Here is a 17,072-nt window from a genome sequence, read left to right on the forward strand (position 1 = left end):
CTTCATCTTCGCAAGAGAAGGGTTGTTGAAAGAAATCAAGAAGAGGGCCTGTGTGCCAAAGCTTGGCTGTTTTCCTTCCAGTGATAGCAAACAGTCTGATAAAACACTTTCTCTTGCACTGTATGCCTTTATTCATCTCATTCTTCATAAATAGCTTAAATAATTGTAACCAGAATACTGTATTATCTATAAAAGGTATCCAGTTGCACATAATATTTCTGATGCTTACAATAGTGTCAAGATAGTTTACATAAATTTGCCTTGCCAAAATACCTGTGGCAAAGCTGATGTACAACAGTTGAGCCAAATCAACTCTGTTAGGCAGCATCCCCTAGCCCTGAAATAAGATCCTCTTGGGTACATTCCTGAACCAACAGAGAACTCTTTGCAGGACCAGGGGGACCATGACCTCAGCTGGCTTATACATGTTTTTAAGCATAGTACAACTGTTACAGGCTGCTCTTTCTAAATGCTTTCCATCACACTGATACAGGCTTTTATCAACTCCTTGCTGAGAACACAAATAAGAGCATTTATAGTGGATTTAAAAATTAAATAGGCCTTGAAGTCACATACATCACTGGAAGTTGAGAATTGTAAAGAAGGAATTAGCTGGGAGTTAGGATTTGAGGCAGAAATTTGGCAAAAATAAGTCTCCAAGTGCGAAGTTGTTAAAATTGGACAACTACAAAAGGCACCCAAATTTGACAAAACCAGCAGGATTTTCCATCTGGAGGACAAAATTCTCGATGAGTTTCCGAAGAGTCTCAGAAGTAGTCTCTGCTGCAGTTCAGAGGACTGAGAAGTCCTTCCACAGATAAACCAATATATTTTTGTCAAACCCTGACAGACTATAACCATTTTATTCAGTTAACAGAGTTGCTTCCTTTTGTACAGCAGTTCAAGCACTTCCCTGGCAGGAAACAGAAAGCCTGGATTTTCAGGTCTTCTCTGCTGTGAATGGGCACAGTTGCAGATGTGAGAATGCTCAGGGCTAGAGCTCAGCCCCATTCTTGTCTCCGTGGGGTGAGTGTACATCAAACTCTCCACTGAATTTGGTCCAGACTGCAACAGTTAAGGAGGTCAGAAAGAAAACAGGCAAAGATGAACCCCAACTCCAGTTAGTGATGAGGTCTGGTAGTTGCAAGGATACAGCTGGAGTTACTGCCCTCTCTTTTTTTTATTTTTCACTACCCAGGGCACACAAGGAAGCGAAGAGAACCAAGAAGTGAACTGCTATGCCCAAAAGTCATATAAAAAAGCAACAACAGAGAATGGAAAAAAAATGAAAGAGCATATCCTTGCATGCTTGACCTTTTCTGAGTATTTTTTCCATTGAATACAATGGGATAAAACAAGGGAGAAGGATAGATGATATTGGATATTCTTGACAGCAAGGTTGGTACACTGAATCTCCCAAAGGAAGTGGTAGATGCTTTACTGATTAAGTCATACAAAAATTAAACCTTCACAGCCCTAAGAATATAGTCAACAAATGAAAGTAAAGAAGTGCAGGCAAAGAGATTAGCAAGTCTCTCCCATCTTTCATGGATATGCCACCACTGTATATGTTACAAGGCTTCAAAGGTCTCTTTTCAGACCATGAATTAGGCATAGTCAAAGGACACAAGTGACCAGGACTTACCTCTTGGCCATCCTTGTCTCTAGTGTCTTCTGCATGGCCAGCCACTGTGGAGAGGAACTGCAGCAGCCGGTGAAGGGTATCGCAGTTACAAGGAGGTAGAAGATAAATGAGAAGCTGTAAGGTGCTGAGCTGCTCATCTGGCTCTAATACTAAGAGGGAAAAAATATGTTCTAAGAAAATCACTCCAACTAACCTAAACGCAGAACAAATATACTGTTCCCAACCCAAAGAAAGGTATAGGGATAGCTTTGTTTAAGAATCATTTTCCTTACAGCATCAGAAGGAAAAGGGGAAACTCTGAGGAAACATCAAAACTGTAAGAACTACTGCTATGGGATTTTTGCCTTAGTTGGTCAACATTTTGCTCACAAGCTCATAGGATTCTTCTCCTATAGGAGAGCAAAAATTCATGCTTTACACTCCATCACTGTAACTAGACTCAAATATTCTGCTTACTTTTCTACTTACTCCATGCATTGAGGTATAGCTACTGGTATATACCTGTAACTGTCAAGCATTCCAGTCAGGTTTATGCTTCAGCCAGTTTTAATCAGTTTTTCATCTTGCAGAAGTACCAGGAGATTGGAAAAGCAACCAGAGAAATAAAGGATGTTCTGCTATCACCACCAGTTGAACCATCTACCATCAAAATGGTAGCCAGTGACAAAGGTGGGACAGAGGCAGGATCTCAGACGTGAGGGCTAGAAAGCATCTGAAGAACACATACCAGACAGATGCTTAAGCTTGAAATGCCCAACTTTACTTTTTCCTAAATCCCTGAGAGTCTGCACTTGAGTCTTAGGCAACACAATTGGGAGTAGTCAATATGATGGCTTTGAGGACCATTAACTATGAAGAAACTTGAACTTTGGAAACCAAGGTGGACCTTTGGTCAGTGGACAGATCTAAAAATTTTAAGATACGAGGATTCAAATGGAAGTCTGTGGGCTGGCACTGCTGGATCAATGACAGGGTCAAGTTTTTATAGACAACATGAATTCCACCCTTACAAATGCAAAAATATGTATAGTTAGTGAAATCCTTCTTGTTCTAGTTTTCTGGATTATACTTATGCAGTATAAAAACCAAGAAGATACCTCAGTTAATTTATATTAAGAATATACTATATTGTATTCTATTCTATTCTATATCATATCATATTTACCATCATATATTAGAATACACTCTATGTATATATAGAATATATTATATAATTATAATGAATTATACAACTATTTGGACCAAATCAAGGTCAGAGCATCAAAGGAACAGAATAAAAGAAGGCTATTAATAGAAATCAAACAATTTAAACAAATTAGTTTTTGAAAGTTTATGAATCAAGATGCTGTAGAGCTCACAGAGAGTGTTGATGAAAGGTGTATAAAGTTCTCTGGTAAGAAGTGGGTCGGGCATGTCACGCAGAAATTCCTTTAACAAGGCAGCCACATCATGAATGCTGTGCTCTTCATCCAATACAACATCTACACCTCGGTCAAACTCTTCACGTAACTGAAAAAAATTATGAGACAAAACCATAGTCACTTATTGTCCCAATTAATATATCCCAACACAAAAAATCTTTTAAAAAGCAGATTTACCCATTTTCACTTTCAAGATTGAGCACAACTGGTCTTTGGTAAGGGCAAAGATACAATTCACATCTGTCTTGGGTTGCAACATGTAACTAAAAATGTGTATTCCATTTTCCATCTGTTGAAAATGGTTGGGGAGGTGTTTATCTCCTGTATAACCCATCATTCATAACTCCAGGGGATAGGGGGCAGGTGCCTTCTGTTAATAAGCCAGCTGTTAAACCAGGTGGGGCAGAGTTCTTACCTCTTCCACAACCCATCCTCCCTCCAGATGGATTATCTTCTGTTAATGGACCATTAAGGCTCACTACATGTCTGACAACATCACATCATCCCATTGTGAGATACTCCACCCAGTGGGAGGAGCCAAGCATTCCTACCTGGATAAAAACTGAGAACCAGAAGAACCAAGACAGCCTTTTTTTTTCACTGGATTTCCCAGAGGAAGACTGGACCTTTCTTGCCACCACTGAACCCTTCTACAGAATCATCTCTGCCCCAACAAAACCACATCTGTAACTCCAGGAGGATTTATTTGGACTGCTACCAACACCTGGACCAACAGGGTGTCAGGTTGTATTCTTACTCTTTCAGTGTTTCTAGGATTTTGTTTGTTTGTTTGTTGTTTTGTACTAATACATTTGTATTTTTAATATTCTTAGTAAAGAACTGTTATTCCTATTCCCATCTCTTTGCCTGGAAGTCCCTAAGTGCAAAATTATAATAATTTGGAGGGAGGGGCTTTATATTCTCCATTCCAAGGGAAGCTCCAGCTTTCCCTGGCGGACATCTGTCTTTCCAAACCAAGACAATATCTAACTGCTGCTTATTCCATAATACATAACTTAAGATTTGTACCAGCTTGTAATAAAAGACCTTTTTTTTTTTCCAGCTAATATATGACATTCCTGTATGAAAACATGTATGCAAGTATAATTTTTTCAGAAATACAAGATTCATAGCAAAGGCAGAAACCCAAGAGAATAAGGAAAATTACAAGACAGGCTCTTATATCACCTTACTGCATTATCCCTGGAATCAGAAAGACTAAAATTGCATTTCATAACATTTATGATTTTGTAGGAAAATCATGTAAGATCATGTTAATATCCACCAAATTTACATTTCTCTTGTCATTTAAGACTGCATGTAAAGATAGGTAGCAAGCAGACAGTTTCACAAGACTTCACAACATTCCTTCACACACACCTCGTTCTGCCTTCCTAATTTAGTTATACTCATTAAGTTAACATCATTACAGAGTTCACATACAGCAAGCTAACATTACAAGGTGCTGCTATTTTTTCTTCCCTGCTTTGGTCATCAGACAAATTCTGTATAATTCAAAGCCATCACACTTCCCAAAGGCAGAAAAAAAACCCTCTCCCAAATCAGGGATACCTTATGAAAAGGTAAATTCCTTTCCTTCTGGGGGGATTTTCCAGCACCACAAGCAGAATACTCTCCTCAGGCTGACAGCTTCACCTTTTAATCTTTTTTGCAGTTTGAAAACAGTCAAGAGGCTTTAAAACTATTTCCTAGCAACAATTTGTACTTTTGCTAAAATTATGAGGTATCACAATGTCACACCTCTCTTCTCAGAGAGTGATTACAGCTGAATCTTATAAGCAATTAAATCTGAGGTATCAGGTTTCTTCACCAGGAATATTACAAACATACCAAAGTGAGGAAAGAAGCTAAGTCACAAGCAAAATATATGCCAGTGACAACTTGTAGCAAATCTATCTTGAGTGTGTTCAGTGTGAAAATCCTTTGTTTTCAGCTGAGATTGTGCTTTCATAATGGGTGTGACAGGTATTCATTAAAAAACACAACCTCCATTCTAATTTATTGGAATTACTTTTAACATTATTAATATAAGTCATAACTAATAATGAATAACCATGCTGTGAAGACCAGAATATGTTCTTTACCTAATATTATTCTTTGATTTATGGTCAAAGATTTTCAGTGCTAGCTTGGGGACTTCACTGCCAGCTTAATTCTGCTCTCCAGACTGGTGACAAATGCAGAACATCCCTGTGGAGCACCATAAATTACCTCAATCTAGAAGATTGTTTCTGCACTTCAGTGCCCAAAAGCAGCTGAGGAAACAGATTAGCACTGCATCAGGAATTCAGGCTTCCCAAACGGCTGGCTAAATCATAAACTGCTGTTACAGTCTTGAATATGGCACTTGTGATCTGATATCCTGTGAGACCTACAGAGATGTCTTAAGCAGCAAAATAGCACAGAGGCTTTGGTGAGATGTGGCCACATTTCAGGCCCAGGTATCACGGCTGTTAAAACTGTACACCTCAACTTTAAGTCTTTTAGACTCCATTCACATGGAATGCTTTCAGACTTTTGGCAGGTACAGGTGGTGAACTACAGCATCTACTGAATCTTATGATAGGAGAGATAGGGATCTCTGTGCTGGAACAGGGCACAGGAGAGCAGAGCTCCTGCTATTTCACTCTTCATCCTCAATGAAGATGAAGTTTCCACAATGTCACCAGGCCCAGCATCAAGGGTTGCTCACCCCAACCTTGGCAACAATGCTCTGCAGAAGCATCTGTTCTGGACAGAAGATGCTACCTGGCATCCTGATGCACCAGATCTACCACCTCGACTCAACATGAGCTTGGGAACCTCTGTATGACACCCTACTAGACATGAAGGAAGAGGTTTGCAAGAGATACACATATTCTAAATTTTTCCTTCCTGCTCACCAATCAAAAACCCTGCTGGCAAATGTATCTACTTACTTATGCATTTATTGCAAAAAACTACAGTGGAAACAGAACATTTTCAACTGGGGAAGGAAGGAAAACAAAATATGCTTACTTTCTACACAAGAAAAACTAATGAACAGCTGCAAAAGCACACCAAAATCTGAAGTGCTGGGTTTGGCTTTCTATGGTTCAGAAAATGAGTGGAATTTTAATTGAATACAGACTTTCCCATGTGTTCATGTTGACAGTATTTATTACTGTAACTACAAGGGCCAAGCTGATACTTCCTCGTTGTTTAGGGAAATACACAAGTTTACCTAGTTCAATAAATTAGTCCATGTAATAAAAACCAGATACTCAAACCTCTTGATTTCCTCACCTTTTGAAAACAGAGTAACAGAAAAAATGGTGAAAGAGATTGATGTTCAAAGTAAGGCTTGGTTTACAAGTGAATGACAGAAGCTCTCTGCTTTTTCCTCAGACATATGATGCAACTTCAATACTTTATCTAGTTCAGTGTTGATCTAAAAACTGTCTCTGTAGATATTTTTTAAGCTTGGTGTTACACCAGCTACTCAGGAATAGAAACTACTGGAGAATGAGCTACAATTCAGTAGGTTATACTGTCCTACCTGCCAAAATTAATTCAGTTTAGCTATTCAAGGTACCTTTCCAGAATGATAAAACATTACACTGTCAAGTTTTTGCAACTTTTTGCAAAAAAACTGTAACTTCTGGGATCAGATGCAGTTGAGTTTTCTTTTCCTTATTTTTCTGTTTGATGTTTTTGGTCTTAACTTCCTGAGAGGAGTATTTTCTTGTAACTTTTTATCCCCTCCTTATGCATCATGCAAACACAAACCACTATCCTCCATTGCTCTAATTCAGCATGCATTCCCAGCTTCTGGGAATAAAAGGGCAATATCTGGTATTATTCTGGGAATAAAGGGTATACCTAGGAGCTAACACCCACATTTGACTTTTTATCTGGAACCTAATTGTACACTATGTTTGCTTTTTCATCATTTGGCTGAGACTAAGACTTGGAAGGGTCTGCTCTGACCTTGAAGTCTAGCAGGGGTAAAAGAAATGTGATATTTAGGAGCAGAGATCTTAGGGTCAAAGAGATTGTTCTGTACTTGCATGTTTTCTCATACCATGAGTTTTCCAAAAAAGATTTACAGTTTGAGTTTACTTTGGGAGCTTCAGCTGTTTCTGAGATGAAACGAACAGCCAAGATTTTTTTTTCCCTGCAGTGTGACCTTTGGAAAATTTCTTCACCGTAGTTTATTTGGATCTCCAACCCTGTGCTACTTTTGCAGAGCAAAACATACAGAGACTGTTAACTTGCTGAGAACCTGACAAGGATTTCACCACATCTAAAATATACTGGAAACAGCCTTTTATGAGCCATCAAAAAAACCAGTGAAGTCACTGACCCAGAAAGCCTAAATATCACCATACCACAGATGGGGAAGAAATCACAACAAAAGGAGTAAGATTTGTTTGTATCACAGCTGATGAAAGAAAACCATATCCATATCCACTCACCTGTCTTACTCTCTTTTTTGAGCTTCCAACTCTGAATATTCCTACTGTCTGGAGACCTGCAAGTGTAACACATCATAGTACTATTTTATTGTCCAATTTTTCCTGAAAATTGTATCGAACCAAAGCATTCTGACCTACGTGTGTTCTTAAAAGGATTTTTTTTTAAAAAAGCAACTTATTTCTCCACAAACTTGTACTTACCATGTTGATGCAAGATTAGTTTGTGATTAAGAAGCCATCCACTGTGGTTTTTAAGGATCACACTTAATCTGCAAAGTGGCATCTCTGTGACATTTCTTGTGATGCCACTTTGGTAGTGCCACTGCTATGAGGAACAAAGGTATGCAGAGACTGAGGCACTGCTCAGGGTTTGCAGGTGTAACTTCCAGGACTGACATCAAAGGAAATAGGCAGTAAACCAACTATATATGTGGGCGTTGGCTGTGTCTTGGAGTACAGGATGAAGTTGGTATTTGGGGGTAACTCACTGTCTATAAAGTGCCTGTCAAGACAAAGCTGGGAGTCTCCTTCAAAGGTACACACTCAGGCAGACTATGAAAGGGAAGAACTTCAACTGGGAGTTGTGTGCAGTCTGTAAGGTAGGAATAGCTATTATACAGAGGGAAAGCTATAAAGAAGCATTGTTGTTGCACTTTTAGGCCAAGTGCAGAAGTGTCATTTAGTCATTTAGACTTAAAGTGATCAATAAATTGGTGTTGCCCACAATTGGTGTTTTACAAGATCACAGTTCAAATATTCTTCTAGCCCTGTAGAAAGCCACTACAAATACAACAAATGATGATACGGTTCTTGAATGGACCGATCTTGCAGACTAACAGGACCAGAAAAATTTGAGAGGTGACATGGTCTTCAGCAATAACAATGTCAGTGGAAATTTTAGAGCCTTAAGGGCCTGTGTACATAGTGTAATTTTACATGGTTATACACTTCTTTAAAAGGGATGAAATAATCTATAAGCTTGGAAGTTTATGGTCTAACAAGGGCTACTCTGCAGCTCTAATCTCTACTGACGTATAGGAGATGTTTAATCACCTTGTGAAACAAATGCCTTTTGACAGCCATTAGGCTACACATGCTTGCTGGAGATGTGTCACCTTGAGCATTATTTGGAGCTGAAGATCTTCATCAGAGAAATTCAGACAGGATTCTGATTTTTAGATTTTAGTCTCAACGTAATACCTCTTTTTACATCTTCACTCTTTGGTTAACAGGAAATTACATTGATGGACTATCATTTAGTAAACTCAGGAACACTGGCAGGGAATCATCTGAGATGAAGATACACACAGTAGGCAAAACCTGCAGGCTGGTTACCCACTCCTAAAAAGACATACAGTGCTTGTTCTACACTGTAGGTCTAAACAAAGCCAGGCCTTTATACCTCTGGGACATGATCCCAGGAAAAACGGGAAAGGTGAACAAGGACAGGGGCTTTCATGTCTAAGAACATAACCAATGTTTGTCATATAATGCTCAAAATTATCCTTTAAAGCATTAATCAGAAACTGCTGATGATTTGTTGCTGAAAAAGGACTTATGCATACAGGTAAGTATCTTCAGAATCAGCAACTTGGTCCATCATATAGCCTGGAATGATGTTGCTACAGTGTCTACCTTCTAGAATCTTTAAATTTCTCTCAGTTCCAATAACTGTCTTGTGGACAGCAGATTAAATCAGATTATTGCATTGTGGTATATTATAGTTTACTCTTAAACAATGCACAATAAACCATCATAAATTACCTTTAAGAGGAGACTTCAATATAAAGCAAATATTTTTGTAAAAAGCATCACATAGAAAAAAACTTTGTTATGACAGTATGTTAAGTGAAATAAAAAAATTTCCACAGATGATCAGGTGACATAAAATCACACTATCCAAATGACACTCAGCTGGATGGCTTTTTTGGCTGACTTATACTTTTATGTTCTCCAAACTCAGCCACCTTTGCTTAAAGTGATGGAAGTCATTAACCTCAAATTTAATCATCCCATGTATACTTGTCAGCCATGATATCTAATCTCTGTAAAAGACTAACAGTGTTCCTTGATATATCTGTAAGGAAGATAGTTTTCAGTTATAAATTGTGAAAGCTCAGCATTGTTTAAATTGCAGTCCCTCATCTACAAAACCTTTTCCTTCAGAGTTAGTAAATGATTCCTTGCTGGTTAAATTAGCATCAAATACATCATTTGCTGTTACAATCACCATTATTTTATGGTTTGTTGATTATCTGGCCATGTGATAACTCCATCTCACTGAGGCCAAGTTATTCAATTTCCATTAAAAAACTTTACAAGGTTAAGATACATTGGCAGAGATGGTGAGCAGATACCTAGATTGACTATTGTTTCTGTATTATGTAAAGAGGTGGGAGGCTTGTGTCTGAACAATCATGAGCACATAAGAAGAATACTGGCAGTAATCTTTAATTTCCTTTGGAGAGAGCAGGCCTGAGCCTGAGGCTGGTCAGGAGGAATCAAGCCGGAGACAAACTGAGTATTCAGCCTCCAAGCCTTGCAGTCAACAGGCTTCTTGGAGCTTAATATATATTTAGTATGGAATTCTTTCTTATTCTGAGCCCCTGTCGTCAAATATAAAAAGTGTTGCACTACAGGATAAACAGTTCATCTCACACCTTAAGATCCACTGGTTGTCAAGAATGACTCCAGACTGACTGGCACATTTCAGACTTTTTATTTTGAAAGTACAGGTAAACCTGTGAGGTGTGAAGAGGTGTTTCTGCAGAGCTGAGCACCCCCATACAAGAGGAGTGACCTCCAAGAAAAGCCTCTATCCCTGTGCTCTATGGGCAGTTTACAAGCCTGTGGCATAGATCTTCAGTTTGGGAGGTTTTCATGTACATTATCATGTACGAATTACTTGTGAGACAGTATTTTTAGCAAGAATCAAAACAGGAGGGAAAATGTCTAGCTTTCAAAGATGTCCTTACAAATGGAAGCATATACTTCTCAAAATAGGAATTTATTTATATTATAGTAAAAATACATCAGCCACTCCTGGGAAAACAAAATATTCTTACCGTGCTTTTCCAAGTGCTGGCAGCAGCTATCTACAAGCCGGGGAACCTGCCTGTAAATAGGGTTCAGGCTTAGTTTCTTATCTCTTGCCTTTTCTTTCTTGCTCTGGGCTTCTGCTGGCAAAGAGAGCTGGAGAGCCTCCAACAATCTTGAGTGATTGTCATCAAGATCTGTAATAGAGTCCACAGACATCGCGCCCTGTAAAATACACACAACATGAATAATCAGTAGGGCTGGGGCAGACTCAGAATCACAGGATATCAAACAAAGACTTTTGCCTACCTGCATTTTAAACAAACCAATATAAAAATGCAATTAGCTACAACATTTTTATAAATTAACAAAGTTATAATACCACTGTAATGGATACAAAAAATTGCTATGGTACCAATGTTATTCTTATCCTATTACAAGGAATAAAAATTAAAATACTGAAAAACCAAAATGCTTTCCACTCATTCACTCCATCTTTTTATTGTTGTAAGCCTGCACATACTGCAGGGCAAGGATGAATCATGATCTGTGGGTGCACCTCAACAGTACTATATCCATGTGCATGGAGACATAGAGATATTTTTAAATCTTACAGCCTACTTCTTCTGTAGCTTGGATCATTGTAGACATTGTAAACATCAGTTTTGCATCAGTGAAACTTATGCAAAATTATTTACAACCATATATAGTTAACAGTTAATATCACAAATACATAGAGCTGTGGAGTTTGAAATAATCCCACTCTACCACAGAATAAAGATACACCAGAGAAGTTTAGGAGTAGTATTTTTTAAATAATTCTACTTCACACTTCTTAATATTTTAAAATCATCAAAATTCCAATGAAAGCTTTGAAAGCCAGGTTTGGATTACAGCAAGCTGTGGAAGTTCAAACAGTCTGTAAAGGATAAAGCAGCACAAGCAGCATGAGGTTTATGGCATGTTTCAATTCTCACACTTGAAAAACAAGCCTTCTTTTTCAAAGCACAAGATTACTGCCACTTCAAAATTACCATCTCTCTCAATTCTTATTAAACTTATGAGCCAAAACCGTTCTAGGTTACATGTAGTCTTATAATAGTAATAATAAAACACAAAGAAAAAATTCAGGTTTTAATTCTAATAAAAATATGTCGTAAATTATTTTCTTTCTGAAACAAAGCATAAATTTTACCATAACTTAAAATGCACTGTTCAGGGATGCAGCATGTAAGAAATAATAAAGTAAATGTAAATTCCTACTCTAAACTTTTCTGACAACTGTAGTTTGTTAAAAGCAGACTGTTCTGCTGGCAGGTAATTTATAGACTGCTAGTCAGAACTCTACGTCTATTAAATGAGAACTGTACAATTGCTTACAAGGGAATTTCAAGCTCTAGAAGTATTTTGTTCCATCAGCCTAGCCAACTGAACTGTATGAAGATTTTCAACTCATAGGCAAAACTCACAAAAAGTCCACTGAGATTTCAAACTCATTGATAAATTTCTAGTTTATAATACCCTAAACCCACCCCCTCCCAATGTAATTTATCAGGTATAGCTCTGTTTCTTGTAACTCATAGTAAATGTATAAATGAAGTACAGTGAAGTTTTTAGATTTTTTTTACCCACATTACTATAAACAATTACTAGACCCTTTAGAATGCAACTTTTGACCTTTATTTCTAATGTCTCTCAAAAGTACATCTGCTTGATTCCTTCTACCATTTCCAGCCAGCAGGAAACAAAAACACAAACAAAAAAATCCATCCAAACCAAACAAGAACCTCTGGCTATGATCCATGTGTGTAAAATTCCAGCTGAATGATATTCTGATTTTATTTAAGAGTTTGGAATTCTAAACATCAAATTAATCAATTGACACTGAAAATCCTAACCTCACCCTCACCACTGCAGCGCCTGTGTGATAGGTGTCTGCTTTTATACCCTGCCTTTACTGGTCCTTTCCTGTCTGCAAAGCATCCTCACCTCATGAATCATTATCAGAGTCACTCAAATTGGATTCAGATCCCTAAAATAGATACAAATACTGTCAGTTCACCGTGGTCCTTGGGCATTTTATCAAAGTTGTGGATTAGCTGGCACACTGAGCTGGCTTTAGGAAGAGTGACCTTGAGTTCAGCAACTGAAGTCACTGCCTTGGCAATACCAAGTCCAGGCCAGCTCTGATTTTACAAAGTGCACAGGAAAACATTACCAACACGCTCCAAGGATCCAGCTCAAGCTCAGCCAGACCTATTAGTCTGGGCTCAGACAGACCTACCTGACTGCTGAGGAGCAGTGCAGGAGGAGACTATGCACACCACAGCCCACTGCTCCAGGTCTAGTAACACACACAGTGAGAAACTTGAACTGCAGTGCCAGCAAATAAAGAAAATCAAGTTCCATCTACCAGGCATTGCCTTTGCACAGAATGGATACCAGTGCCTGCTCCGCTGTGACGAGTTCAAAATCTGAATACACTGGGGAAGTCTTAAGTCAACCAGACAGAAACACAAAGAAAAGTGGAATTTAAAGTCTCAACTTCCAACTGTGGGCAAAAATTTTACACAAAAAAATGCAGCAACAGTGATTTTTGTCAAGCTGTTAGAGGAGAGAGAATGACAGCCCTCACACTATGACTCTGCAGCCAGCATTACCTTCTACCTCTTACTGAAAGTCTCAGCTGAGTGTTTGAAGACTCACTGAAATACACAGAAGTGAATGACACACTTGATAAGAAGTGAATGATGCAAGGATAAACAATCCCTCCAGTTTAAGTTTAAGGGGACTCACTCCAGGTATCTCTGCAGCATTTTTGTGATAAATTGATGTATCAGTTGCATGCATGCATTAACAAAGAATTTTTAATTTTTTTTGTAAGCATTTGTCAGTTGAAAACAAACAGTGCAACAGTGCTCAAGAGATAAAAGGTGAGCGCAGGCTTCCTTACCATTCCCTAAACAAGCTCAGGGCAGAGGAGTAAAAGCACTGATAAACAGAATGATAAAGACAGACAAGATACGGGACATGAGTTGATATTAATGTTAAATAATTGTCAATTCATTAAATTCATTAACTAAGTTTATTCCCTAGAGAAAATGCCAGCTCCCTCATGTCATACTGCCTGCCTTAGTCTACTCTTATCTCTCTGTAGGTGAACCATGTCCTTCTGCATCCTCATGGCTATGGACTAAAGGCTCTAATTCTGCACTCTGAAAGCTGCAATGTCAGTACTGAAAAATAAAAAAAACAAAAAAAAAAAACCAAGAAAAACACAAAAAAAAACAAAAAAAAAAAAAACACAAAAAAAAACCACAAAAAAAAACCCCAAAAAACACAACAAAAAAAACCCCAACAAAAACCAACCCCACAAACAAAACACACGAAAAAACCCCAACCTAAAACCAACCAACTATCCAAACGAAACAAGCAAAACTCTCCCTCAGCTTCTAGGAACTTGGTCCTGATGGATCTCTATGGATGTACCAAAAGATCCATATTCTTCTGCTTGCTCACTGGTCAAATGCATGTCAGAAATCTTATCATGCTTCATGAAAGGAACAGCAGATGACTCACCTCTGGACACACAAGTTATCTTTCTCTCCTATGAAAAAACGGTTCTGAAGCCAATGAGTACACACAATGAATTTTTGTTAATGTGTTTCCCTTTACACTTCGAAAAGTTGATTTGCACTTTTGTGTGAGCACAAATGCCCGTTCATATGGTTTGCACAGACCAATGGATGTGCATTAATGCACATACAAGACTGAAAACATCATGCTTTCAGTTTTGCAGATAGAATATAGACATTTCAAGCTTCAGCTGATAGCTAGACGAACAAAGAGCCCCATGACTTGCCTTCTGCCTTCTCTCAATTTGCAACTTACTCCAGTTCTACCCCTCTTAAACCCTGGTTTGAAGAGCCCAACAGAAAATCTCTATGAAGGAGGTTTTTTCCTAACGATGAAAGGTGAGATTCTTAAGAAAATACTTTTTTTTCCAGAGTCTGTTCTTGTACCTCAGATTTCTTAAAAGGGGTTTTATTCAAAGTTTAAACTGTAGAACTGGAAAATTCAGAGCATAAAGTTTACTTACAAGGAACAGATTTATGCTAAGAAATATTCAAATTTACATGTGGATTTATATTCAACCCAAACCCACCAGTCTGTGTTTTGCTGTCAAAGGCATCTTCATAGCCTTCATGCAGAAACATCCTTCAAAGACCCTGGTATGAATCTAGTCTGACAACTCCTTACTTACCACAGAGGATGTGATACAGGTTAGACCATGAGGATTTTTATTAATAAAAGGGTAGGGATTAATAGTCAGACTTATTATCAGGTTAGAGATAGATTAAGATAGGTATAGCTACGAATATCAAACACATAGATTTAACTTTCCATGCTGAAAAAACCTGGTTGAAGACAGATGGAATTTGTTAAATCTAAAAGAGTTAGAAGGAGGTAGATAAAGGGAGCAAACAGGAAGACTTCCAGATAATCTCTGCACCTCTTTGCAATCTGTTACAGACTCACAGAGTCTATATGATCTTTTGATCAGCAGCAGAAGAAGATTCCCACTACAGTTAAGAGTTTACTGATGTTGATGAGGCTGACTTCCACCTGAAAAAAACCCACTATTGGAACAAAAAGTATTCCACAGTCCACATACACAGCAGGTTTTTCCTGGTCCAGCTAGACACCCTGGACCTACAGTCACACACCCCATTGTGATGTGTCTACTTACACGCCTCCTTGCTCGTGGCGCTGGCTCAGGTGTGTTGGGAGAAGTGGATTCATTCGGTGTTTCTGAGGTTGAGCTGAGAGATGAGTTACTGCTTGAAAGTTCTTTGTTCTGTCTTTTAGTTCCAAATGGCAAGAGAAAGGCCACAAAATCTGAAACATCTTTTTGCTCTTCTCTCTGAGAGTCTTGCTTGAGCTTGTAGGCCCGGTCATTAGCAATCACTTGAGACAAAGGCATTCCAAAAGCCTGGGGAATAAATTCTGCAACGACAACAAACCCTTAATAGTTACCAAACATCTGATATTTATTTAGTACAAAAATAATTAAGTCTGATGTTGTTAAGAAAAACAATCTGAAGTCCCTTTAAATACATTGTAATTCCAATGAAGTATTGGACTCAATAATAACAACAGTGCCAGGTAATTGTAGCCCACGGTTCTGAATCATATTTCTAGTCCCATAATGCAAGATACACTGCAAAGAATCTTGAAAAATCACTTGATCACTAATCAAGATGTTAGCTTCCACCAAAAGTCACTGAAGTTGGGCACTTCTGGTTACATGTAGATGGTGCAGAGGGGCATCAGAAACTCTGGTAACCATCCTGAGACTGGGGAGCCTCATTGTACTGTGCCAAAGCTCTCTCTCATGTTTCAGATCCCTTCACCATGCTACTTTTCTGATAAATGCTGTAGGGCACCAGAGTCAAGGGGTCCTGGCATGTGCATGGGTTTCACTACAGTCCAGAAGAGTATGAATCTACCTGTGCAGAGAGCTTCAAATTACATTCACTACTCAGACTAAGCCTTCAAGGACATAGTTTTAAATTTATACAAAAACTCTACTGTTTAAAATACTGGTAAGATTAAACCTGTTTAATAGTGGTATATCAGTATAAAGTTCCTTTACAATGGTCAAAAAGCATGGACACAAGGAAATACAGGATAACACGTTTGTCTCAATTAAGAAAAATAACATAATGCTATCTCACATCAATATAATTGTAATGAACAAAATCAGCATTTATCTCAGGTCCTGAAGTAAAAGGTTTAAATGTTTTACAAAATGGAATGTTTTACACTGAATCAGTCAGCAGCAATGACATTCTCATCAATAATTTTCAAATCAGACCTATCTGAGATTAGCAGAAGCAAAACCACTGAGATGGATTTTCACCTAGAACTATTTTGTGCTCAAAAGAAATGAAAGAAACAGCTATTGATGCTATTCATCCTGGTGAAAATGAGAGCAACTTCTGCTAGGTTCCAGCTTCAGACCTCCTCATATCAGGAGTAAATAAACATCAGAGATTAAAACCAAATTTCTTTAAGCATCAAAAAAGGAATTATAAAAAAAAGAAGCACACAGAAAAACTCTTATATACTATGCTTCTCTTTTGCCACAATGGTGTAAATAATTAGAGGCCAAAATTCCTCCTGGGATTTTAAGTCTGACTAGGTCTTTGATCACACTTCCAAATTGTATCTGGATTTGGATTAAAGTAAGGCATTGAAAAGAAGAGGATATTTTAAGAATCTTGAATGAGGACACTACTGGTCTATCAGACTAAAGAAATAACAGCCTGTTGTTCTGATTTGATAGGAACATTCCTGCTCTTTAGATGAATGAAATGTTAAGACATGAATTAACTTTGGTGGCCAGACAAAACTGAATCAGGAAGCAGAACCTCATATATTAAATTACTCTGGAGGTGCCCTAGGAGTAGAATGACACCTAAAGCCACCTGCATTTAATATAGGACAAGA

General features: G+C 38.1%; 1 protein-coding gene across 3 annotated transcripts in view; it reads right to left on the reverse strand.

The window, feature by feature from the left end:
* ARHGAP6 (Rho GTPase activating protein 6) overlaps positions 1-17,072 on the reverse strand; it is a 159,987-nt gene that overhangs the window by 17,195 nt on the left and 125,720 nt on the right. For all 3 annotated transcript variants that reach the window (XM_066313859.1, XM_066313861.1, XM_066313860.1), the window contains exons 4-8: positions 15,310-15,566; positions 10,589-10,784; positions 7,524-7,579; positions 3,004-3,154; positions 1,646-1,794 (exon numbers count right to left, since the gene is read on the reverse strand). In XM_066313859.1, coding sequence (XP_066169956.1) covers positions 1,646-1,794; positions 3,004-3,154; positions 7,524-7,579; positions 10,589-10,784; positions 15,310-15,566 — 809 coding nt within the window. The remainder of the gene's footprint in view (positions 1-1,645; positions 1,795-3,003; positions 3,155-7,523; positions 7,580-10,588; positions 10,785-15,309; positions 15,567-17,072) is intronic.

The sequence above is a fragment of the Sylvia atricapilla genome, chromosome 2, assembly GCF_009819655.1.
Source record: "Sylvia atricapilla isolate bSylAtr1 chromosome 2, bSylAtr1.pri, whole genome shotgun sequence".
Classification (NCBI taxonomy): Eukaryota; Metazoa; Chordata; class Aves; order Passeriformes; family Sylviidae; genus Sylvia; species Sylvia atricapilla.